The sequence below is a fragment of the Lutra lutra genome, chromosome 2 (assembly GCF_902655055.1).
Source record: "Lutra lutra chromosome 2, mLutLut1.2, whole genome shotgun sequence".
Classification (NCBI taxonomy): Eukaryota; Metazoa; Chordata; class Mammalia; order Carnivora; family Mustelidae; genus Lutra; species Lutra lutra.
The window spans coordinates 69,918,338-69,943,545 of record NC_062279.1 but is presented as its reverse complement, the minus strand read 5'-3'; the positions used below and the strand labels follow the sequence as shown (position 1 = coordinate 69,943,545).

At 34.5% G+C, this 25,208-nt stretch overlaps 1 protein-coding gene across 5 annotated transcripts in view; it reads right to left on the bottom strand.

Moving 5' to 3' along the window:
- Window positions 1-25,208, bottom strand: part of NEK1 (NIMA related kinase 1) — a 213,697-nt gene that overhangs the window by 123,173 nt on the left and 65,316 nt on the right. For all 5 annotated transcript variants that reach the window (XM_047717704.1, XM_047717706.1, XM_047717707.1 and 2 more), the window contains exons 13-18: window positions 21,331-21,390; window positions 21,031-21,090; window positions 20,894-20,941; window positions 20,656-20,730; window positions 15,090-15,253; window positions 1,687-1,789 (exon numbers count right to left, since the gene is read on the bottom strand). In XM_047717704.1, coding sequence (XP_047573660.1) covers window positions 1,687-1,789; window positions 15,090-15,253; window positions 20,656-20,730; window positions 20,894-20,941; window positions 21,031-21,090; window positions 21,331-21,390 — 510 coding nt within the window. The remainder of the gene's footprint in view (window positions 1-1,686; window positions 1,790-15,089; window positions 15,254-20,655; window positions 20,731-20,893; window positions 20,942-21,030; window positions 21,091-21,330; window positions 21,391-25,208) is intronic.

The following is a 25,208-nucleotide window of genomic DNA, read 5'->3' as shown; positions in this document are numbered from 1 at the left end:
TAATGAACCTGAAGATATTGAAATAAAAGCTATTTAAAATGAAAAATATAATAAAGAGTGAAAAAAAAATGAACAGATCTTCAATGAGCTGTTGAGAGAGCATCACATTGTCCAGTGGATGGGTACTGAGAGTCTCAGAATCAAAAACAAGGGAATGAAAAAATATTTTTGAATAAATAATAATGTAATTTTTCCAAACTTGATGAAAATTATAAATCCACAGATCCAAGACACTCAATGAATTCCAACAAAAGAAACATGAAGAAAACTACACAAAGCTACACTGTAACCAAATTGTGTCCATTGATATGTTAAAAGTCAGTAGAGAAGAAAGACATATTACATATATAGGAGAAAGATAAGAAGGACAATGAACTTGTCAGAAACAGACATGCCAAAAGATAACTGGAGAAACATCTTTAAAGTACTGAAAGAAAAAAAATCTCATCATATAATATTACACTTACCAAAAATGTTTCTCAAAAAAGGCAAAATAATTTTTCAGACACACAAATGCTAAACATATTCACCAACTGACCACCACAACTTATCATTTAAGCATGAGGACAAAATAAAGAAGATTCCCAACATATCTTGGGAAGTTTCTGTCCAAAAGAATTGCCAGAGAATATTCTCCATCATAAAGAAAAATAAAGTGAGGGCAGAATAGAATGTAATGATGAGGAAAGAAATATATAAATCCTGACAAGTCTAATAATTGTTTTAAAATATTTTAAATTAAAATCTGTAACTAAAATTCCAAATGCTATTAACTTTGGAGATAGGGGGTAAGAGAAAACACAGGAGGTTCTCTTGTACCATCTACAGGAAGGATACAAATAAAGATTAATTCCAAAATTAGAAAAACAAATTCAGGTGTTAAAATATAAAGCATAACCATTAAAAAAATCTAAGCAATCATTCAATGATATTATTTCAAAGAAAAATATCCTAAATTGAAATAATTACATTAACTCACAAAGATACCACTTATGAATTTACAGCAGTTATAAATGTAATCAAAACACATTATCATATAATTGACCTATTTTCTATGTTAGGAGGATGCTTCACAGAGTGGTGAGCTGATAAAAACAATCATCAATTGTTCTGTAGACAAAAGGTCAAAAGGCATTTTGTGTACCTCTACAAGTCAAACTATTAAGTTTTAACTACTAAAATGATGATCTAAAAACTGTTAATATTTTCTTGGATACATGACTTAATTAAATTAGCTGGCATAATGGGGGTTTTAATATACTTTTGCTTCTAATGTGCGTTTGAGAAGGTAATACAGTTATACATATTTATCAAACTGTTTCCCAGTTTTCTTTCAAAATTCTTTGCTACTTAAAAGTATTTAAAACCAAAAGCATGTCTGAAAAAAAAATCTAGCAATGTAAAAACTCACTTGTTTTAATACAAATATCTAGGTTGCTAAATCTACTTCTCTTTTTAAAGGAAGAATACAGCTATGAACTTACTCCTAATTAACCAAAACATCCATAGAATTTCACCTTGGTATAAAGAATATGGCAGAAGACATATGGTTAAGATATATCATAACTTTATAAAGTTTAGAGTAAATGTTTGTAAAGATTTAGAATTCATTTATACCTACCTTGTTCCAGACCTTCACTTTGAATATTAATATGTTCAAAATCTCAAAAAAAAAAAAAAACATACCATATGTCCTTCGGCTCGAGCTTTATTTTGCCGTGCTTCCCGTTTTCGCTGTAGGAACTCCTCCACTTGTTTAGCTCTTTCCACAGCTAGCTGCCCCTTTTGCCTGTGTAATTTGGACAAATAGCCAAAGTCAGAAATTCTGAACATTAAGTATTTCAAAAAGTTAAAAATTAGCCTTATTCTAAATGTTTTCTTTGTTGCAGAATAGGAAATAAAACCTTCCCCTGTAATGAAATAGCTATATATTTTACTATCTACTACCTCAATCACATTCTTCACTTTTTTTTTTTTTTTTTTAAGATTTACTTGACAGAGAGAGAGGGGGACAGGGAGAGGGAACACAAGCAGGAGAAGCAGGCTCCCTGCTGAGCAGGGAGCCCAATGTGGGGCTCAATTCCAGGACCCTGGGATCATGACCTGAGCCGAAGGCAGATGCCCAACTGAGCCACACAGGCGCCCCTCTTCACTATTTTAAATAGAAGTAAAATCTATACTACTATTCCAAATCTTATCAAGAAGGTTTCTCTTACATTTACTTAAGCTATTCAACTTATAAACACATAAAATTGTTTTGGACTATATTTAATTATAGAAGAATCTCAATAGTGTCCAAGTAGTGAAACTCATCACAGAACTCTGTACCAAATATACCTAAGAACCTTCTTTAAACAGCACTGAAGTAAAATTAAAGCAGTATAGTAGCAATTTCAAAAATGAAATACAAATTCAAAAATTAATAAAATGTTTGTGTTGAGTTTTCAAAATACAGTAAAAACCAATGTCTAAATTCCTTGAGTATCACAACTATTAAAAAGTAAAATGTAAAGGTTATATTTCTGTATCTTTCACTCATAATTATAAAAGAATGTAAACATGTTGAGCTTAGACTACAAATGAAAAATACAAGGATGACAGGCTGGTTCTGTCAGTTAAGCATAAACTCTTGATTTCAGCTCAGGTCATGATCTCAGGGTTGTGAGAGTGAGGCCTGAGTTGGGCTCCACACTGAGCCTGAGCCTGCTTAAGATTCTCTCTCCCCGGGGCGCCTGGGTGGCTCAGTGGGTTAAAGCCTCTGCCTTCAGCTCAGGTCATGATCCCAGGGTCCTGGGATCGAACCCCACATCGGGCTCTCTGCTCTGCAGGGAGCCTGCTTCCTCCTCTCTCTCTCTCTCTGCCTGCCTCTCTGCCTACTTGTGATCTCTGTCAAATAAATAAATAAAATCTTAAAAAAAAAAATGATTCTCTCTCCCCCTCTCCCTCTGCCCCTCCCACCCCTGCTTACATGTGTTCCCTCTAAAAATTTTTTTTAATTTTTAAAAATTTAAGTTTTAATTTAAAAATATAAACATTTACTGAACATCTAATATATATTGTACCTGTTCTACTGTACCTAATATATATTTTGCCTTTTATATATTATGACTGTTATATATTTTGAAAGATACAAAAATAAATAAAACGTAGCCCCAATAATCAGAGAACTCATAATATCAACTGCAGTTAATTTTGGAGGTAGTTAAAAAGATGAGCAAGTGGTTGACTGTGCTTCTACTGATATTTTGGCTACTAAGGCACACAAACTTCCTACAGCCTCTCTTTAAGACCATAACTAAGATAATTAATAAAAAAAATTAAAAAATAAAAAATAAAAGATAAAAATAAAAAATAAAATAAAAAATAAAAAATAAAATAAAAACATAACTAAGTTATGTTCTGAATAATAGAGGAAGTAATATATTTTCTGTCTTCCAAAAGTTTTAAACACTTCCTGATTTCCATCACTGGCATCTTCTAGGGTTAGGTAATCTCTATAGCTGGTTAAAAGCCTTTTATTATGATTGTCAGGTATATGTAGGTAGTTAACTCTTAATCTAGTTCCACATTACCAAATTCAGGAATGTACTTCAAATAACCCATGGAGGTTTGGGTAGATTAAGAATAATGAATGAGAATTTGGTTATGCCTCTGTAGTGCGCCTGTGCTATCCTCTAGTAGTCGTATTACGCCCCACATAATTATGGGATTAATATCTAGTCTGGATGCAACATATCTCCCTGGATATATCTAGGCAAGGCTGCATCCTAGTCAGGTATAGTCCCTTTATATAAGTCTGGGCCTGAAGAGGGCCCATAATCTTTAAGAACACTCACACACTCAGACACTGAAGCTGCACGTCTACTGGTTAAGGTTCTTTTGTGGGGTCCTGGAAGTTTACAGCACCACTTACAATTAAATAAAATTGCTGATCCCTCTGCTTTGTATTCTGACTGCATCTCTAACCTTAATAAAAGTAAAACGTGTTTCATTTCCCATCCTGATACCATGTCCAATGTTTGTCACTCTAAACCTCCAACTGACATATTAATACAATAGTTGCATGGAATTATTTTAGTAAAACATGGTCATATGTATAATGGTTTTGATTTATAGATTTTCATACCATTCAAATCTATAAAGTATTTTCATTCTATTTATTTATATGATTTATAGGTTTAGAGTCACTGAAAAAAGTCTTTTCCTAAGCTGGTTTAAATAAGTAGGTTTACATAACTCATTGTTTTCAATCACAAACTTAAATCCTGTAGTGATTTTTGCTTAACATTATTTCTTTTCCCCTCCCATTTATTAAACAAATATTGAGTGTCAACTATTTACCAATATTATATCTGTCTTTGAAGATGTAAAGATGTGTAAACAGAGTTCCAAAAATTCAAGGTTGATTTAATATATACAAAAATGAGAATAATGAACCTTATTAAAGGAATAAAAGGACAAAATCAGTGTAATTGATTCTATGACACCTGACAACACTTAAAAACCTATAAATATACTGTCTTTATTTCTCACATTTGCTACTACTTCATATGTACCAAAATAAGAACTCATACTCATATTCTTATTCCTCTCTAAAACTATAAAACTGCTAGACTATTAGCACAAACTATCCATGCTACATTCACAGAGAGAAACCAGAAATAGTCAATTTACTCAATGGTCATTTTCTTCATTACACATTAGGAACTCATAGGCACATACTATTTTAGACAAATTAAACATTCTGTCTTCTCCATCTTTTGAGTTCCAAAATTATTCCAATTAAAATCAATAAAACAGTAGTCTAAATTAATAATAAAGTAATGGTAACATAAACACTATATAAACCACAATTATATAGTAAGAAATTAGGATTTTGGAAAGTAAAATATAGAGACATTAAAATGCATTAAATAGAAGGAATTATCTTTGGTGGGGGAGGGGAGAACTAAGTTCTTCCCTTTCCTTTTCTTATTACAAAGGCATGAATAAGTGCCAACATCTGGGTAGGTTACTTCACATCCATGGCTCAAATCTTTTTTTTTTTTAAATTTAGTAATTTATTTTTTTTAATAAACATATAATGTATTTTTATCCCCAGGGTACGGGTCTGTGAATCGCCAGGTTTACACATTTCACAGCACTCATCATAGCACATGCCCTCCCCAATGTCCATATCCCCATCACCCTCTCCCGTCCCCCCTCCCCCCAGCAACCCTCAGTCTGTTTTTTGAGATTGAGTCTTTTATGGTTTGTCTCCCTCCCAATCCCATCTTCTTTCATTTTTTTCTTTTCCTACCCCCCAACCCACCCACATTGCATCTCCACTTCCTCATATCAGGGAGATCATATGATAGTTGTCTTTCTCCGACTGACTTATTTTGCTAAGCATAATACCCTCTAGTTCCATCCACGTCGTCGCAAATGGCAAGATTTCATTTCTTTTGATGGCTGCATAGTATTCCATTGTGTATATATACCACATCTTCTTTATCCATTTGTCTGTTGATGGACATCTAGGTTCTTTCCATAGTTTGGCTATTGTGGACATTGCTGCTATAAACACTCAGGTGCACATGCCCCTTCGGAGCACCACATTTGTATCTTTAGGATATATACCCAGTAGTGCAATCGCTGGGTCATAGGGTAGCTCTATTTTCAACATTTTGAGGAACCTCCATGCTGTTTTCCAGAGTGTTGCACCAGCTTGCATTCCCACCAACAGTGTAGGAGGGTTCCCCTCTCTCCACATCCTCGCCAGCATCTGTCATTTCTTGACTTGTTAATTTTATTGGCTCAAATCTTTTACAGGTAAGGGTTATTTAAAAATTTTGAGGGATGATTTTGAGTGATTAAGGGGTAAAAACAACACAAAAATAAGTAGCAATATAGGTAGAAGAAATAATCTGAGAAATAAAAAAATGAGTCAATATGGTTTAAGGTAAAAGAGCTGGAGTGGCACAGAGTTAATGAGATGAGAAAAGAATGTAGGGGGTTTATTCATTAAGCTTCCTCCTCTGTTTAACTGGCATAATGTTGATCTGATGGAATGGAACTGCTATCAGCTTTACACAAATTAAATGATGCACTAGAGAAAAAGACTTGGAAAAGTAAAACACAAGTGTTAAGAGGTACTCAATAGTTTTATAAAATGGCCTTACATGGCTGAGGCTCTAATAATAAAAAACTAACTGAATTTAAGTTCATCAGCTGCAACAGTATACCACTCTGATCAGAGATGCTCATAAGGGGGAAGGCTATGTAAATGTGGGGACAGGGATAATAGATGGGAAATCTCTATACATTCTCCCTCAGTTTTGCTGTAAACCTAAAACTGCTCTAAAAAAAGTCTTAAAGAGAAAGCTAATTGAAGCAGTGTGTTAAGAGACATACACGTGAAGTCAGACTGGCAAGAGTTACTGATAATAAGGGAAGAAGAAAAATAGGTAAAGCCATAAGGAGGGGAGCAAGCAAATAGTGATAATCCAAAAATATAAGGAAAAAAGAATTTGAAAGAGTGAGTTGACCATAACTATCAATTTGCTGATTCAATGTGAATTAGGGAAAAGAACTGACCAGGAAAGAAAATGACATACAAATAACAATAAAACCAGTTGCATGACAATGTGTAGAAAATGTTCTTTAATGCTAAGGGCCACTAAAAAGTACAAGATAAAAGAATCATAATATTTAAATTGGAGGAGACCTTAAGTATTAACTAATCTAACTTCTAGCTGAATAAAACATTCCTCTATTCCCATCTGGATTTCCTGACACATGGTCATTCAAATCTCTAGATTAATAGTTTCAGTTTGAGGATATTCATTAAATCCTACGATAGACCGGCCATTGAACAGCCCTAATACCGGGCTAAAATCAGTTCCTCGACTTCTCCAAGTCATAGTAATTCTACATGGTGGAAATATAAATAAGTCTAATTTCTCCTTTACATGAAAAGCTATCCAATTTTTTTAGGCTTGCGCCTTTAAGCATGCTTTCTTTAATGGTGGCTAAATTCTCCCAGCTTCTTTAATTTTCCTAATAAATTGTTTTAATCCTCACTAAATTCAATATGGCACAAGTGAAGTGAGTGAACTTTGGAAACAAACTGTCCAATTTCAACTCCTGGTTTTACTAAGTTATGTGGACTTCAACAAATCATTTGTTTATGCAGTGCCTCAATTTCTTAATCTGTAAATCAGGGAGAATTATAATACCTGCCCCATGGCATTGGTGATAAATAAATGAGTTAGTACTATGGTCAATTCCCATTATTCACAGTAGTTATGTTCTGTAAGGTCACCATGAACAATGAATTAGCCAATACTAAGCTACCACCCGTAGGAAAAAAATACAGTTATGTTCCTACTGCCTCTTGTTACAACATCTTCCACAATGGACTGATATATATAACATTGTTTAATGTGTGTTTCTATTTAAAAATGCCTTATTTAATGTATACACCCTGAACTCTCAGCCACTAAACTCTATCTCACACTGGAGCAAAGCTTATTTGACACAAATATTTTCTCCATGAGGTACATTACAGCCTTCCTGCACTTAGAAACATCTGACAGTACTTCAATGCTGTTTGAGGGCCATTTTAAACAGTGAAATCACCAAGATGATGCACAAAAATGCAAACTTGGTAATAAATACACTATGAAAACTACATTTGTTTACAAGTGCTGAAACAAGAAAGCAAAATATTGCCTTTTCAGCTTGGAATATGTGCACTGGACAATCATAATTTTTTGCTGCTCTGTACACATCCATGAATGACTGTGAAAGCACTGGGAGTACTGATTCTGGGGTTACATATAAATTTTTTTTTTTACATATAAATTTTAGCAAGTAGTCAAATTCACACACACACACTCCACAAATAATGAGAATTGACTATATATGTAAACTACTTCAAGCTGGTATTGGCAGAAAGTGCCCAACTAAATATTAACTCCATTTTTATTATTGTCATCATCATCCTCATAAATCGCTATTCTTTTAAGTACCTAGTTTATCAATATCCTTTTAGGTAACCAGTATAGAATACAGAGAAAACTTCATCTCCTCTACTACTTTAATTTCAAATTATGTATTTTTAAAAAACCTTCTTTAGCTCCTAAGAAGCTACTGGTACTGGCCAGCATGTAATAAAATGGGTACTATCATATACTGTTAGACTGAAAATAAATTGGTTCAACTTTCCCAAACAGAAATTCAGTACTATTTAGTTAATAAATACATTTAGTTAAATAAGTTTAATTAATATATTAATACTTCTTTCTAGAATCTTCACCAAGAACATAACTGACCAACTTCTTTAATCTAATAGTTGCCCTTCTAAGATTTTTATTATACAGAAATAACAAAAAATAAAATTTGGCAAAAAATTTTCAAACAAATACAAGATTACAAACAGGGGCACCTGGGTGGCTCAGTGGGTTAAGCCTCTGCCTTCAGCTCAGGTCATGATCTCAGGGTCCTGGGATCGAACCCCACATCGGGCTCTCTGCTCGGCAGGGAGCCTGCTTCTTCCTCTCCCTCTGCCTGTCTCTCTGCCTACTTGTGATCTCTCTCTCTCTCTGTCAAATAAATAAATAAAAATCTTTTAAAAAAAATTACAAACAATTACAGTAGGAGATTGGTTACATAAAATATGATAATTCAGACCCTGGAATCCTACAGAGACATCAAAATTCCCTTGAAAACAATTTAGCATGGGAAAATATTATGGTAAAAATGTTAAATAAAAATAGATTTAAAAAAAAAGATATAAATTTGTACATATGATTTTATCTCAACTAAGGAAAAAAATGCAAAGAAAATAGACCAAAGTCTTCACAGCAACTGCCTCTGTAGAGACGAGTAGTGATTTCCATTCCTGCTTAACACCCTCCTTATGCTTCATACTTTTTTTGAAACTAACCTTTATTACTTTGGCAAACAGAAAAACAAGACGGAAAACCCACTGGTGACTTTCCTTCGGATTTCACCTTTCCATGAACAAAAGGGAGAGAAAAGATGTATGAATGTTTGGTTAAGAATCCTATGCAAGGGGCGCCTGGGTGGCTCAGTGGGTTAAAGCCTCTGCCTTCGGCTCAGGTCATGATCCCAGGGTCCTGGGATCGAGCCCCGCATCGAGCCCCGCATCGGGCTCTCTGCTCAGCAGGGAGCCTGCTTCCTCCTCTCTCTCAGCCTGCCTCTCTACCTACTTGTAATCTCTGTCTGTCAAATAAATAAATAAACAAAATCTTTAAAAAAAAAAAAAAGAATCCTATGCGAGGGGCACCTAGGTAGCTCAGTTGGTTAAGCATCTGCCTTCTGCTCAGATCATGATTTTGGGGTCTTAGAATTGAGCCCCATGTTGGGCTCCCTGTTCAGTGGGGAGTCTGCTTCTTCCTCTCCCTCTACCTACCTGCTACATGTTCTTCCTCTTTCTCTCAAATAAATGAATAAAATCTTTAAAAAAAAAAAAGACCCAACTCAAGAATCCTGTGTGAGGGGTGCCTGGCTGGCTCAGTTGGTTAACTGTCTGCCTTCAGCTCAGGTCATGATCCCAGGGTCCTGGGATATAGCCTCCTTTTCCCTCTCCCTTTGTCGCTCCCCGGCTTGTGTTCTCCCTGAAACAAAATAAAATCTTAAAAAAAAAAAAAAAAAAAAAAAAAAAAAGAATCCTATAAGTAGTTATATTCTTTTTTTTTTTTTTTTAAGAATTTATTTATTTATGTGACAGAGAGAGCACAAGCAGGCAGAGAGGCAGGCAGAGAGAGAGGAGGAAGCAGGCTCCCCGCTGAGCAGAGAGCCCGACGCGGGGCTCGATCCCAGGACTCCGAGATCATGACCTGAGCTGAAGGCAGCGGCTTAACCCACTGAGCCACCCAGGAGCCCCAAGTAGTTATATTCTTATAGCACAATATAATTATACTAGGTTCCAGGCTTTTCTATTTTATATAAATATACATATTATATATATAACAGGGTTTATTTATTTACTTATTTATTTATATACATAAATAAATACCCTTATCTTTTATAACTAGTAATCATTGGTAAGGAAACAATTTTACTGCTGTTTGTATGATATTCTCCTAACTCCATGCTTCATAATACTCTTTGTCTCATATTTACATATATGCTGTAATCCTTTTCCACTCTCATGGATCAACAACTTTTATAACTCCCTCAAACTTAAGCTATTATCTTTGCTCCTCAGTGTTCTGCTTTACTCAAAAACATTTATTCTTTTTTTTGCCCCCTCTCATCCTCAAGTTCCCTTTTAATATTGCTTCCATTGCTGAGTTCAAGATTGCTTACATATTTCCTATTTTTAAAAATACTGGAAGCTAAGTACCTTGTCATCTCCCTTTCACATAGGATTCTTTTTTTTTTTCCTTATATTATTGACAACTATTGAAAACTTAGTGATAGAATACCACTGGTCAGAGAATGAATACTGGCTAGTCATTACTGCTGTTCTAAGCCTGAATAAGTTGGTCACAACTGGACCAATGCTGTCACAACTGGACACATGCCTCTTTATAGCAGAAATGAGCCTGTATGAAGAGGCCTTAAGGATGAATTGAGCATTCCTTCTTTGGTCGTTGCTTGGATAGCTAAAGGGGAGCTTTTGGGGCACCCTTCATATCTCTCACCATTACCTTTGCATTTACTACTATCATCCTCATAAGTTAATTTTTTTATTTGTACATGTTAATGGGATCAGGTCTCAACAAAAACCTTGTCTTTGTCAACAAGCCATTCCATCTCATTAGGTTTACAGCTTATTTCTTTTATTCTTTTTTAGTGTGTTGATTTTATAATTTAAGGCTGAGCAGTCAAATTTATTTCTCTTAAGTTCAGATCCTGGTGGAGAATAGATTCACATATTCAAAATAGGTTAAATTAAGGAAAAAGAAGCAAGTTTGGGGCCCCTGGGTGGCTTAGTTAAGTGGCTGCTTTCAGCTCACGTCATGAGCCCAGGGTCCTGGAATGGAGCCCCGCATCACATCTGGCTGCCTGCTCAGCGGAGAGTCTGCTTCTCCCTCTCCCACTTCCCCTGCTTGTGTTCCTCTCTCGCTGTCTCTCTCTCTCTGTGTCAAATAAATAAATAAAATCTTTTAAAAAAAAAAAAAAGCAAGTTTAAATCATGTATCAAAGCTCTGCTTCTCTCCTGCAACTCCTTATAAATGAAAAGAAAAACAATAGAAAACACTGGAACCCTGAATCGAGTTCTCTGCTCAACAGGGAGCCTGCTTCCCCCTCTCTCTGCCTGCCCCCCTGCCTACTTGTGACCGCTCTCTGTCAAATAAATAAAATCTTTAAAAAAATAATAAAATAAAATGTCCACTCCTTTGGAGTGCCTAGGTGGCCCAGTCACTTAAGTGTCTGAGTCTTTTTTAAAATATTTTTTTATTTTTATTTGAGACAAAGAGAGAGAGTGAATGCAGCAGGGAGAGGCAGAGGGAGAGGGAGAATCTCGAGCAGATTCCTCGTTGAGTGCTGATCCCAACACAGGGCTTGATCTCACAACCCTGAGATCATGACCGGAGCCAAAATCGAGAGTCAGACGCTTAACCAACTAAGCCACCCAAGCGCCCCAGCCTCCAACTCCTAATCTGAGGTCAGGTCTCGATCTCAGGGGTCATGAGCTCAAGTGGGCTCCATGCTGAATGTGGAGCCTACTTAAAAAAAAAGGAAAAAAGTCCATTCTTTTGCCAAAGGATGGAATTAGGGCTGATAACTTTTTTTTATTGGACTTACCTGGCAAAATTAAAAGCCAGAATTCCTCAAGCAGGTCCTCAATTTTATTTTATAGAGCTAATAAATAACTGTTAACATAAACCAAGGCCAGAATAATGAACAGGCATTAGCCAGGCAAAGTGGGCAGAGGCAAAGATATGTTAGGCAGAGGGAGCAGCAGATGCAAAGGAATAAGGATGGGAAAAAAAAATGTCTTTTATCTCTTCACTCCTGGAAGTATAGAAAGCAGAAGCACCAAGATAAGAAGGAGTACAGAGGCCTCTATGAGACATTGTAGGCCATTCAGGGGCTATAATTTGATCCATGGGAAAAGGAAGGGTATTTAATTTTTTTTTTTAATGCATGCTATTTATAAACCTTTTTTCAACTATGTATTTTTTTTGGAAGATAATTCTTCAGATTCAAAAGTACATCAAATTTATTCCTGTTAAATTTTATCCAAAGCAAATTCACTGTAGCTATGGTCTACAGAGATTACTTTGTGTCCTAATCAATCCTACCTTACCTAATCAATTTACTATTTCTTTCCACTTTATATCTTCTGTATGAAATATGATGACTGCATCCTTTAAATGTTTTTTCTATGCCCACCTTAAAAAGTAAGATTAGTTTGATGCCAAGCCTCTAAAATTTTTTTATTTGGATGACATAAAAATATTAATTAGCATCCTATGAATACAAACAATATACTGCTGAGGTTTATCTACTCTACTAGGTATCTAATTAATTTTTTCATACTGCCTCTAGGCCAACAGAAATACCTAGCAATTTCATTTATTAGTTAGGTCCAAACTGTTTAAGAGTAGTGATCTGTGCTTTGTCCAAAAGATATAGTTGTGCTTCCTTCAAAATTATAAAATATCCAAGGCACTATGATGCTCTAGGTTGCCTCACCATACAGTTTGAGAACTGAACTTCTAGCCTATAATCCTAACAACAACATACAAAAAGATATATTTGACATACTCTATTCTGTGTGAATTTATACTTTGTCAGAGTGATTACTGCTTCCTCCTAAGATACTTGCAGACATTGCTTTTAATCTTGCCAGGGATCAAGATGAAGAAAACTGGTCTAGTTTATAGAATATGCTTTTTGAAAATTATATGACATACAATGATCTTTAGTTTTCTGCCAGTTTTTCTATTTTCCATGTCCTCAAATAAAATCAAAATAAATTCAGCAAGTATATATGAAAGTTCATGCAGTTACTGATACCACGTTAAATGTTTAAAGTACCCAATATTTTAAAACTTCATAACCAACTAAAGCAATAACTGTTTAGCTTGTTCACTAGTAATATCTCAAGAAGCTGACAGATCTTCGTAAGAGAGTGTTTAAGGGGCACCTGGGTGGCTCAGTCAAACATCTGCCTTTGGCTCAGGTCAGGTTCTAGGATCCTGGGATTGAGTTCGACATTATGCTCCCTGTTCAATGGGGAGCCTGCTTCTTCCTCTCCTCCCCACTTGTGCTCTATCTCTATTGCTACTCTGTCTCTCTCAAATAAATAAAATTTTTAAAAAATAGAGAGAGCGTGTTTAAGGAGAACTCTACAGTCAGATGGACTTAGTTTAAATCTGAGCTCTAACACTTACTAGCTAAGTGACCTTGCATAAGTTTTAAATCTCTGTAAATCCTAATTTGTTCATCTTTATTAAAAGAATAATACCTAATTAAAAGGGTTGCTGTGATGAATAAATCCAACTTGGTATATAATAAGCATTCAAAAATACCTACTATCATTAATAGTAAGAACAATAATTTCATGCAACATAAGAAAAGGTATACTATATGTCTGAGTACTGTTAAGCCCACAGAGTTGATATAAATGAAATAAATACGATCATAACCACAAATGATTCAAAAACTGAAAATCAAAATAGTGAAACTACATCTAATGCAAAACAAAGATTGAATGGAAAGTGTGGTATAATGGAAGAAGTAGCTATTTAAGAGAATTTGAAACTCAAACATATGCAAATATTTCAAGGTTATAATAGAAGTTTGATAAAAAATGGCCCAATGTAGACCATTATTTGTCATTCCAATGGAATGTTCAACTGGAAGATTTGAACAGTGTGAAGAAGCATAATATAGTTTTCTCTATTTTCTTTATACTATACTTATTTATTTTAGATTAATATAAAGCAACATAAAGCCAAATTAAACACTAGAATATCCATAACACCACAGAATAAAAGCCACACACAAATTTGCTTTCCATTTCATAAAAAAAAATTTTCATTTCATAAAAAAAATGCATATTGTGAATTGGTAGCCTTCCTTTCTCAAAAAGAGACTCTACAATTAGCTTAATTAATACTTTAGGCTACTGTATATAATTCATAATGTTAATTTATATTCACCTCATTTATTTATCTCTGCTCACCTACATTTTAATCATCTTTTTTAAGTGACAGGGATCATAAAGATTTTTATTACATTCGAAAGTATTCTCCTTAAAATGACATGAAAAAGACAACATAAGTAAATTTTCACAAAATGCTATCTGCTTTTTTTCAACAGATGTTTTATAGAAAAAAATGGGAATATCTAGGGAAAACATGTATACATACTTAAGAAAAAAGGAACCATGAAAATTAAGACTACTGATTACTATCAAATTAATTCAGTGAAAGAAAAGGAAAAATCTGATGAACAAGGTCATAGTCATCAATCAGAGACACATGTAAGAAAACAAGCCAAAACAACAAAAAGTGGGATTCTAAGAGAGGAAGAAAAAGGCATGCTTTGAAATTTTGCATAAAGTGTGATTCCATTTTAATATATTTTGATTCATTTAAAGCAAGTGGGTGAAATTATTATGATCATATGGTGGTTTAAAGTGATATTATCACATCTCCCTTTAAGTAAATATGTTCAGACTATAACATATAAATAAGCTACAAAAATTAAGCTAAGTTGAAGAGCTACACGCTTGTCAAATATAATCAAAGGCCAAATTTGCATCTGAGAAAATTACTGCATCCAAAAGGCAAAAAAATATTCTTTGTCATCAATAAAGAAAACATATACAAAGCATAGATACTAAGCTATATAGGACATAAGGCAAAATTACACACAAGAATGAATTTATGGATCATCACAGCTCAACCTGTTTACATTGGCTTATTTAGACATGATCTTCAATCTTTTCAAAGATTTTCTAAGAGAATCAGCATTTGGGAAATGGTGAGGACCTGTAGCCCCTTAGGAAATCCTGTATGTATTTCAGATGAAATTCCTCTGCAGATAAACATGCAAAATGACTTTTGTTATTTTCTCTGAAGCAAAGCATAAGCAACTTCTGCAGAACACAGCCATACCTTTCTGGATGTCTTCGGCCATATATTTCTCCTTTCCATTTAGTTTCATTATTTTCTGCTCTTTGTTGTTGCATTTGATCAAAAATAGCATGATAATGTTCATACTGTCCTCGAGAAGAAAAAGATGATGGAGCCACAGCCCCTCCACTGCCAAAAAAGGGAGCCTAGGAATTAAACAAAGAGCTCTCACATGTTTATCTCATAAGGCCCAAAAGGCCTGTAGTACCCTCAAAAGAAAGGTTTTTTTTTCAACACATGACTTTTAAAAAGCAATTAGCTAATTTGAACACATTAATAAACAGCCTAAAGCAAAAGGTTTTCCTACTATAACCATGTCAAAAATATAAAAGTAGTATACTTTGTTACTAAGAATAAAGCATAATTTAACAAACAAAAATATAAAAAGATTAAAATTGTAAATATTGAAAAGTCTGGTCTTGTTTTGAAACAAGTTTCTCATACATATTTTATGATGCCATTCTATTAAGTTTAAACATGTACAGTTCATAAGTAAAAGCAGAGCCTACTTTAGTAACATTTGAAATTATATTTAACAAAAACATTTACATATGGCATTTAATATACCTCAAATCCTTCAACTCCACAAATGGTAAAGATATAGTAAGTACTGAGACTGAGCAACTTTCAAAAAATAGAAAAAAACTTACCAGAAATAAAAATTCCTCAAAAGAAAAAAAAGGTACTGGAGAAAGATACTGTTCAACCCAGCCTCGAAAGCAACGTAACAAAGATAGACTGAATGATTAAATATAAGCCAGGGTATTAAAGTAAAAATAAGCAATGTATGTGTAATATTTGGGTGTTGACAGCAGGAGGAGGAAAAGAGTATGCAAACAAATATGAAAAGAAGGCAGACATTGGTCAAAAAGGCTAGTATCTCTAACTGCTATAGATATATAATATGTAATATATAATAATATAATAAAGGATATATAATAAAGGACAACAGAAAGCATTTATAAACTTTCTGAAAGGTATAGCAAAGCAAAACAGTTTTTAAGAAGGTGAGTCAAATGATGCATGATAAGCAGTAATAAGAGAGAGAAAAAGGTAGAGGAACTAACTGGAAGGCTTACTGCGCTGATGCCTAGTCACAAGCCTAGAAGTAAAGAAAGGCAATCAATGAAAAAGGGAAGGGAGCTGTGGAGTCTCTCTGTGAATAACACAGAATAAAGGCAGACATAATGCCACAACTACTGAAACATAAGAACTCAAATGTGTGGAAAACTCATAGTTAGAAAACAGATGTCAGACAAGGATAAGAGTTTTAAAAGTAAGTGTGAAATGCTGCACAAGTCAAGGTGAAAGAATTTCACAATCAAGAGGAAATTAATAATCTCAAATGCAGAGGTCAACAACACTAAAAAGAAACTGTTATGACTGAAGTTGAGTGGTAGCATTTCAAAATCCATTTTTGTGGGTGAAGTGATGAGAACAGAAGCCAGAATACTGACAAGTAAAAGATCTTCCAAGTGATCACATCTTAAGAAATCTGGCAAAGAAAAGAGGCAAAGAAAAAAACCAGAATCAGGTAAATTTCAGTGTACCCAGTGGGATAAAATCCTGACATAGTAAGCTGCAGACAATATTATAAGAAAGCATGAGTTAAAAAAAAAAAAAAAACTGGAAATGAATACAGATAACTGATTGAAGATGTCTGAGAAGAGATGAAAGTTGTTAGAAATAGGGAAGGTAACTAATTAGGCAGGAAACCCCATTAAAAGAATCCTCACACACATCTTCAAAATGTGCCTCTCAAGGCAAGAATCAGAATCAGAATTCTGATGAAAAGCAGTTGCATCTCTTTTGAGACTGGTTACTCTCTGAATATAGTCTGGTGCTAATATCACCTTGACTTGAATTTGAGTTGTCTAATGTTTCTCTTTAGCGAAAATGAAGGCTGAAAATACTGGAAAGTAATGTTGAAAGTAATGCTGAAAATACTGGACTAGAACACTGAAGCAATATGATATTTCAAAAATCACCTTCTTCACCAATTAGAAGCACAGGTGGGTAAGTTTTGACAAATATAACACAGAATATACACCTGTGTAACTACTACCACAATCAAAAGCATATCCATCACCCCAAAAAAGTTCCCTCGTTACTCTGCAGGCAACATTCCCTCATCCCAGCAACCACTGATCTGCTCTCTGTCATGGATTGGACTGCCTTTTCCATAATTTCATGTAATTGAAATCATACAATATGTACTCTTTTGTCTGGCTTCTTTAACTCAGTATGTTTTTGACTAATCCGTGTTGTTGCGTGTATTAACAGCTTATTGCTTTTTATTGCTGAGTAGTATTTGAATATATTTTCAAACCACAGATAAGCTTCTCACATATTATGATCACCGTATGATCCAACTATGTATGTACAACATTTCATAATGTAAAAAAAAAAACACATTCATAAGAGATACATCAGAAATAAAGCAGTAAGTCCCAGATTTTGCAGATATTAAATAACCAAAGACATCTGGTAATTTATACTCTGAATAATGCCTTCTTAGAGGTTTATAATAATGGTATTAATTTTGAAATCTTTCCCTTAATGTCTAGTTTCCGTTTTATCTTTAGTTAGGGGATTTCCTTAATTTGATCAACATTATACTGAGGCTCTAGGCCCCTATCAACTGTAGAGAAGTCAAACAACCTAAGAGGTTAACTATTTCAAACTTCATAGGAAAGAAGTACAGAAACTAACATCAGAATTTGCTTTAAGGGTGCCTGGGTGGCTCAGTCAATTAAGCGGCTGCCTTCAGCTCAAGTCATGATCCCAGGGTCCTAGAGGTTAACTATTTCAAACTCCATGGGAAAGAAGTACAGAAACTAACATCAGAATTTGCCTTAAGGGCGCCTGGGTGGCTCAGTCAATTAAGCGGCTACCTTCAGCTCAAGTCATGATCCCAGGGTCCTATAATCGAGCCCCGTGTCAGGCTCCCTGCTCAGTGGAGAGCCTGCTTCTCCCTCTCCTTCTCCCTCTGCCTGCCGCTCTGCCTACTTGTGCTCTCTCTCTGTCAAATAAATAAAATCTTTTAAAAAATTAAAAGAAAAAAGAATTTGCTTTAAGTCATGGGAAATAGTTTTCTTAATCCTCAATAAAAGCATTATAGAAATTTATAAAATGAAGCAGAAATCTATTAAGCACATACTATGGAATTCTGTTGAAAAACTGTCCCAATCAGTTACCAAACAACATTGATTAAACTGGACTTCAGGATTAAGTATAGCTTTAGACATCATAGAAGAAAAGACATTTTATTGCATAGAGGATATATGCAAAAGGAGAAGAAAAAATAATCAAATTCTCAACACTAACCATGTACTTGATATAAAATGCTTGACAAAATCAAAGGGCCTACATTTTAATTGTTGTTTTATTTTAGAATCAGTTAAGATATGGAATTAGTTATTTTAGAATGGGCAACACTGAGTCATTCTTGTCATTCAGGAGGTAGCAAGCTCTACTTCCAAGTACAGTAGATGGTACAGCACAAAAATGCTAAAGTATAATAAAGATAAAAGTATATTACTAAAAACAGTATATTAAAACAGAATTAGAAAAAGTGACTTACTGAATTATTAATACGTAATATGAAAAATATGAAAGCCAGCACAGAACACACATATCTACATAAAACGAACTTTTATTCAAATTATAACTTTTGGGGAAAAGAAGTAAAAATGGTAATCACGTCAATTTGATAAATCTATTTAGCACCTAGATACTAATGAGCTTGGGTCAGGGAATGAATTCACAATTTGAAGACATGTGGTGCATAAACAATGAATCCTGGAACACTGAAAAAATAAAATTAAAAAAAATAAAGACATGTTGACTAAAAGTTGACTGGATGACATGCGTTAAAATTATAATACAGAGGAATAAAAGTATATTCATTTTTTTATTGCTGTGTAACAAATTACCACAAACTTAGTAGCTTAAGACAATACCCATTTATTATCTCACTGTTTTCTTGGCTCAGCAGTCTGGATGCAGTTAGCTGGGTCTCCTGTTCAGGATCTCACCAGAGAGCAATGAAGGTGTCAGCCAGAACTGCAATTCTCATCTGAGGATCAGGATCCTCTTTCAAGTTCACTAGATATTGGAAGAATTCGTTTCCTTGTGGCCATAATGCTAAGGTCACCACTTTCTTGCTACTTGTTGGTCAAAGAGGACTGTCTACTCCTAAAGGCTACCTATACTTCCCTGCAACATTGTTTGCTTTTTTAGAGGCCAGCAGAAGCATGTCTCTCAGACTTTCTTCTCGCCTTCCAGTCTGTTATGAGGGAATCTAGTTAAATGTCAACAGTAATCACAGGAGTGACTATCCCATCACCACTTCACCATGCAACAAAATCTAATCAAGAGAACTGTGACACCACCCTAACCATAAGGTTCCACCAAGGGGAGGGAATACAAGGTATCTACACCATAATCATAACTTTGAGGGACCATCTTAGAATTCAGCCTACCGGGGCGCCTGGGTGGCTCAGTGGGTTAAAGCCTCTGCTTTCAGCTCGGGTCATGATCTCAGGGTCCTGGGATTGAGCCCCGCATCGGGCTCTCTGCTCTGCAAGGAGCCTGCTTCCCTCTCTCTCTGCCTGCCTCTCTGCCTACTTGTGATCTCTTTCTGTCAAATAAATAAATAAAATCTTAAAAAAAAAAAAAAAAAAGAATTCAGCCTACCATAGATACCTAAGGATGCTACAAGAGCAAAAGAGGAAATTTAAGATTCAGAAAAACAGAACAAGAAAGAAACAGGGAGTCAAACCTATGAGTCCTTACTAGCCACACTGCAGGCATTGTTTTCAAAATTTTTTTTCTTTTTTTTTTTTTAAATGAAGAAGTTAAGGCTTAGAAAAGTTAAGTAACTTGCCCAAGGTTATAGAGTCTGGATCTACCCAAAAGGAATGTCTGAATTAATATATCTAGGTAAATGGTTAGCTAGGTAATCTGCTATCTAGATAAATGGTTGGTTGTGGGATTGACAGTGAAGAGGGAGGGAGGGGTGCTCTCAAGTAAAGAGAAACACTGTGCAAAGACAAAGAGATTAGGCAGGTTACACACAATAAGAAAACTACAATACAAGTATGATCTTTAGTTCAACCTCACTTGAGCACATAGCCTGTGGTAGGGAATGGATGGAAATGAGCTTAGAGAGATAGGCAGGTGCCAGTCTAACAAGAATCTTATGAAAACTTATTCCTTAAGGCTAGATGAAGCAATAAAAGAATTTTAGGCAGAAGTGTGAAAAATTTTATTGAATTTTTAAAAAGATTCTTCTGGAAGAAATGATGTATCATAGCCTTCACGCTGAACTTTTTAAACAATTTACCAGTGTCAGATATTAGTTATCAATACAAATTATGTATCAAATACATGTAGGAAAACTAAGAATTTGTAATAGATGAAGAATTCCAGGTAAAAAGTTAATACCTCCCCTCCTCCCAAAGCCAGTTATATACATTTCAAAGAGCAAGGTGAAACTGGAGAAACAAACCACAGCAGTGTAACCATATGGGTATCAAATGCCTACCTTTACTTCACCACTTCCACCAGTACTTAGCACGTTTCTCCATCCTTGTTCCCTGGCCCTATTTATTCTCTCCAACTTTTGGGGAAAAGAAACAAAACACAATTTCAAGTATTTAATATAAAATACATGAAATATATTTACTTACACAATGGAAATCAGTGTATTCCTTTAGAGAAAAAAAAGTATATGTGTGGGGAGGGGGTAGAATGCACCATAGAAAAATGGATTATCCTCTTACCCTTTCCTTTTCCTGTCTTTTCATCTGCTCGGCCTTCATTAAACTAATCTGTAACAATTTTAAAGACAAACTTCTTAGAACTCTTGAAACTATTATCGTCCACAACTTGGCAAGGAAGAAAAAAGCAAAAAAACTACCTGATCCTTTTGTTTCTTTTCTTTTTCAATAAATTCCAACCTTCGCTTTCTTGCTGCTTCCTTAAATAAAAAAGAACAGTTTTATCAATAGTAATTCCTACTTTTTCTAGTTTCATAAGGAAAGTTAGTATACCAATGTAAACATATGCCCAGGGAGATTAGGAAGAGAAAAAAAGGATTAAGTTGAAGGTTTATTTGTTTGAAAGAAATAAGGAGGAAAGGTTTGGAGGTTTTATAAGATTTTGTTTCTTAGAATTGTTTTTGCAAAGCTTTAAAATAAGCAGACAGATGTCTTTATACCTCAAACATTTTCCTCCTTTCTTCTCCGGGATTCACTTTCTTCACTGGAATGTGATGGGCCTGGACAAAAAGTAAAACTACAAATTAGATAAGGATTTTGAGGTACCTATTTGAAAAATGCAAATTTGTGGAAACTTAAAATAAGAAAAAGGTAAAGCCAAATACTGCCATGACTCTGTTTCAAAACATATTATCCCCACAGTAACACAATAATAGGAAGAAACTCTTAACACCTACTTACATCAATGGATAGATCATTCAGACAGAAAATCAACAAGGAAACAGCAGCTTTGAAAATCACATTAGACAAATATACCTAACAGATACATACAGAATACTCCACCCCAAAACCTCAGAATACACATTCTTTTCCAATGCACATGTAACATTCTCCAGAATATTAGGCCACAAAACAAGGTTCAATAAACTTAAAAAGATTAAAACCATATCATGCATCCTTTCCAACCACAATGGTAAAGTTTTAGAAATCAATCACAAGAAAAACTGTGGAAAGAATACAAACACATGGAGCTAAATAACAAGCTACTAAACAATGAATAGGTCAACCAAGAATTCAAAGAGAAATTAAAAAAAATACATGTAAACAAATGAAAATGAAAACACAACAGTCCAAAATCTTTGGGACAAAGCAAAAGCTATTCTAAAAGGGAAGTTTAGGGGCGCCTGGGTGGCTCAGTGGATTAAAGCCTCTGCCTTTGGCTCAGCTCATGATTCCAGGGTCCTGGGATCGAGCCCCGCATCCAGCTCTCTGCTTGGCAGCGAGCCTGCTTCCCTTCCTCTCTCTCTGCCTGCCTCTCTGCCTACTTGTGATCTCTGTCAAATAAATGATAAATAAAATCTTTAAAAAAAATAAAAGGGAAGTTTATAGCAATATTGGCCTACCTCAAGAAACAAGAAAAATCTCAAATACAAAACCTAACCGTATATCTAAAGGAGCTAGAAAAAGAACAAGGTCCAAAGCCAGAAAATAATAAAGATTAGAGCAGGAAAAAAACAAAATACAAACATATATATGTAATATATATATACATATATAAATTTCTCTAAAAATTTTATTTATATACATATATATCCCTAAAAATAAAAGAATGACTATAGTGTTTGGTATGGTGTTTGTTAAGCAAAAAGAAACCTCAGATTCAAAGAAACTATGAAAAAAGGTTCTTCTACAATTACTAAGTTCTGTCCTCAGATACAGATGTTAATTTTCAAAGTTCTCTAATATGAAAATAAAATGTCATTTAGAAAGCCCAATATTGAAGAGATAAATTTTTAAAAAGTAGTTACAATATATGTTCACTATTATATAAAATTTAAACAATAGTAAAAAGTTAGTCTACTTCACTCTCTACTTGTAGAGGTAACCACTGTCAGTATTTTCATGAGTAACCTTCCAATACACACTTAAATATATATATACACTTAAGTATATATATAACTATATACATACATAGAATTTTAGCTTTTTATGCTTCTTACACAAACATAGTAACAATGTCTTATTAGATGAAAAAATGCTTTTTACTGTTAACAATGCTCCTTGACATTTTCACACTGTAGTAAGCAAATTAACAATGGCAATATTCCATACAATAGATATAATTAATTTATTTTAGCATTCCTCTAGGTATGGATAACTGGGTTGGTTCTACTTTTTCCTACTCTATATGCTTGTAAGGCACTTCCCTGTCCATTCATCTTTGTGCCATATGCAAGCTTTCAGAAGGGCAGTTTTTCTAGTCTGGAAGGACATGTCTAACACAACTTAGATGTTGAGAAAAACTGCCCTCCCAAGAGTCTGCACCAAATTATACTCCCACCAAAACACTCATTTACTCACAGTCTCACAAATATTGAGTATTATCAATCTATCTTGATTTTCTGCTTTTACAAAGGTTAACAATATCTCCCAGTAAAGAGAGATTAACATTTCTCTTTTTATGTACCAATTGTTCATCTAATTGTGGGGTTGTTCAATTATAGGAGCTCTTTGCATACTGCAGAAAATAAGATTATTACAGATGTTACAAATATTTTCCCCATTCTATTAGTTGCTGTTTATTGCATCTTTCACCATACAGAAGTTTATAATTTATATACAGTTAAATCTGCCAATCTTATCCTTTATGAGATCTGCATATATTGTTTTGTTAAGGAAGACATTTTAACCTCGATATTATGTTCTGTTTCTGCCACTTAGTTTCATTTTTATATTTAGATCTTTAATTTATATTTAGATTTTTAAACGTTTATAGTTAGATTTTTATTTTTAGACCTATCTAAAATAAATTTTTATTCATGGTATATGAATTGGGAATCTACATTTTTCTAGGATTTCTAGGAAATTCAATTATCTCATAACAATTTATAGGCTGATACATTTTTTCCCCCACTGGTTTAAAATGCCTCATGTATCATATAATAAATTCACATACATATTTGGGTCAGTTTCTCAAATTCTCTAACCTATTCCACATAATCATCTCTTCTTTTTTCTTTTTCTTCTTTTTTTTAGTGGGATATAAAGTCATCTATAGGAAAGTAGATAAAAGATCTACACAGAGGTTAGCAAAAATAAATAACCATATAGCTACAACTCAAGTCAAACCAATACCCAGAATCCCTCCAAGTATCCTTTCACAAATTCTACCTCTACTACAGAGGTAAAGTCCTGACTTTTTAACTACCACCTTGCTTTTCTTTATTGTTTTGCAACTTACATATGCCTTTCTAAACAATATAGTTTGGTATTTTTCTGATTCTGAATTTCTAATGAATGGAATTATATAATATGTATTCTTTTGTATCTTGTTTCTGTTGCTTAATACTGTTTTCGGGATTTATCTACATTATTGTTTCTATCTACAAGCTGCTTCTTTGAGATCACACAGGTATCTTCAACTGTATCTACACAGAAGAGAAAAATATGGTAACATAAAACATCACATTAAGAGAAATGTTTTATTTTGCATTTCTTTTTAAAAATCAGAACTAAACCTATTCATAGAGCTCCCTCTGGTGGCATAACAACAGAATCCTTAAAAAAAATAACATTACCGGCAGTGAAACAAGTTTCTGACATGCAAATATTTTTATCATACGCTGAGTAGTAATACTATGTTATTAGCCTAAATATTTCCAGTTAAAAAGTGACAAGACAGTATCATTAAGTGGTTGTAGTTTTTCTTATAAACTTCTCATTTTCAAGCTTTCACCACCTCCATGAACACACCAACTTTACACCTATTTATGGGAGCAATTTCTCCTAGAGAACTACAGGCTGATTTAACAACTTCTACAAAACTAAATAAAGAACAAGAGAAACAAAGACGTGGTTTAAAAAAAAAAAAAAAAAGGAACTCCCATCCCCAATGTTGAGAACTACAGTGCTGAGGGACTGGAAACAAACTGGTCTGCCCTGGGACACAGAAAATAAGCTGTTTAAAAGAACAATTAGTATTTAAAAGAGCTGGCCCTAGAACGCCATGAAACAGAGGAGCAACTATAACTCCATCTAGGTACAAGTGGCTGGAAGTGCCGTGGTTTACACTACCTCCTCCGCCATGAAAGCACAGACTAGATTAAGGTACAAGACACCAAAGCTGGCCTACCCACTTCATCATGCTCTGGGTCCCTAGCCCACAGCTGCCCCAGGAGTTCTGGAGCTTTAAAAGAGCAACCAGCATATAAAAGAGCAAGTCTTAAAAATCCACCAAGGGGCAGGGAGAGCTGATAGAACTCTTTCTGGGCCAAGTCAGAAGGGCTAGTGAGTAACACAGTTTACACTCCCCTCTACCTTAGTAAAGGGAGCAGGGTCCTGGTACCCTATCTGGCCTGCCACTTCAATGGGCCCCAGG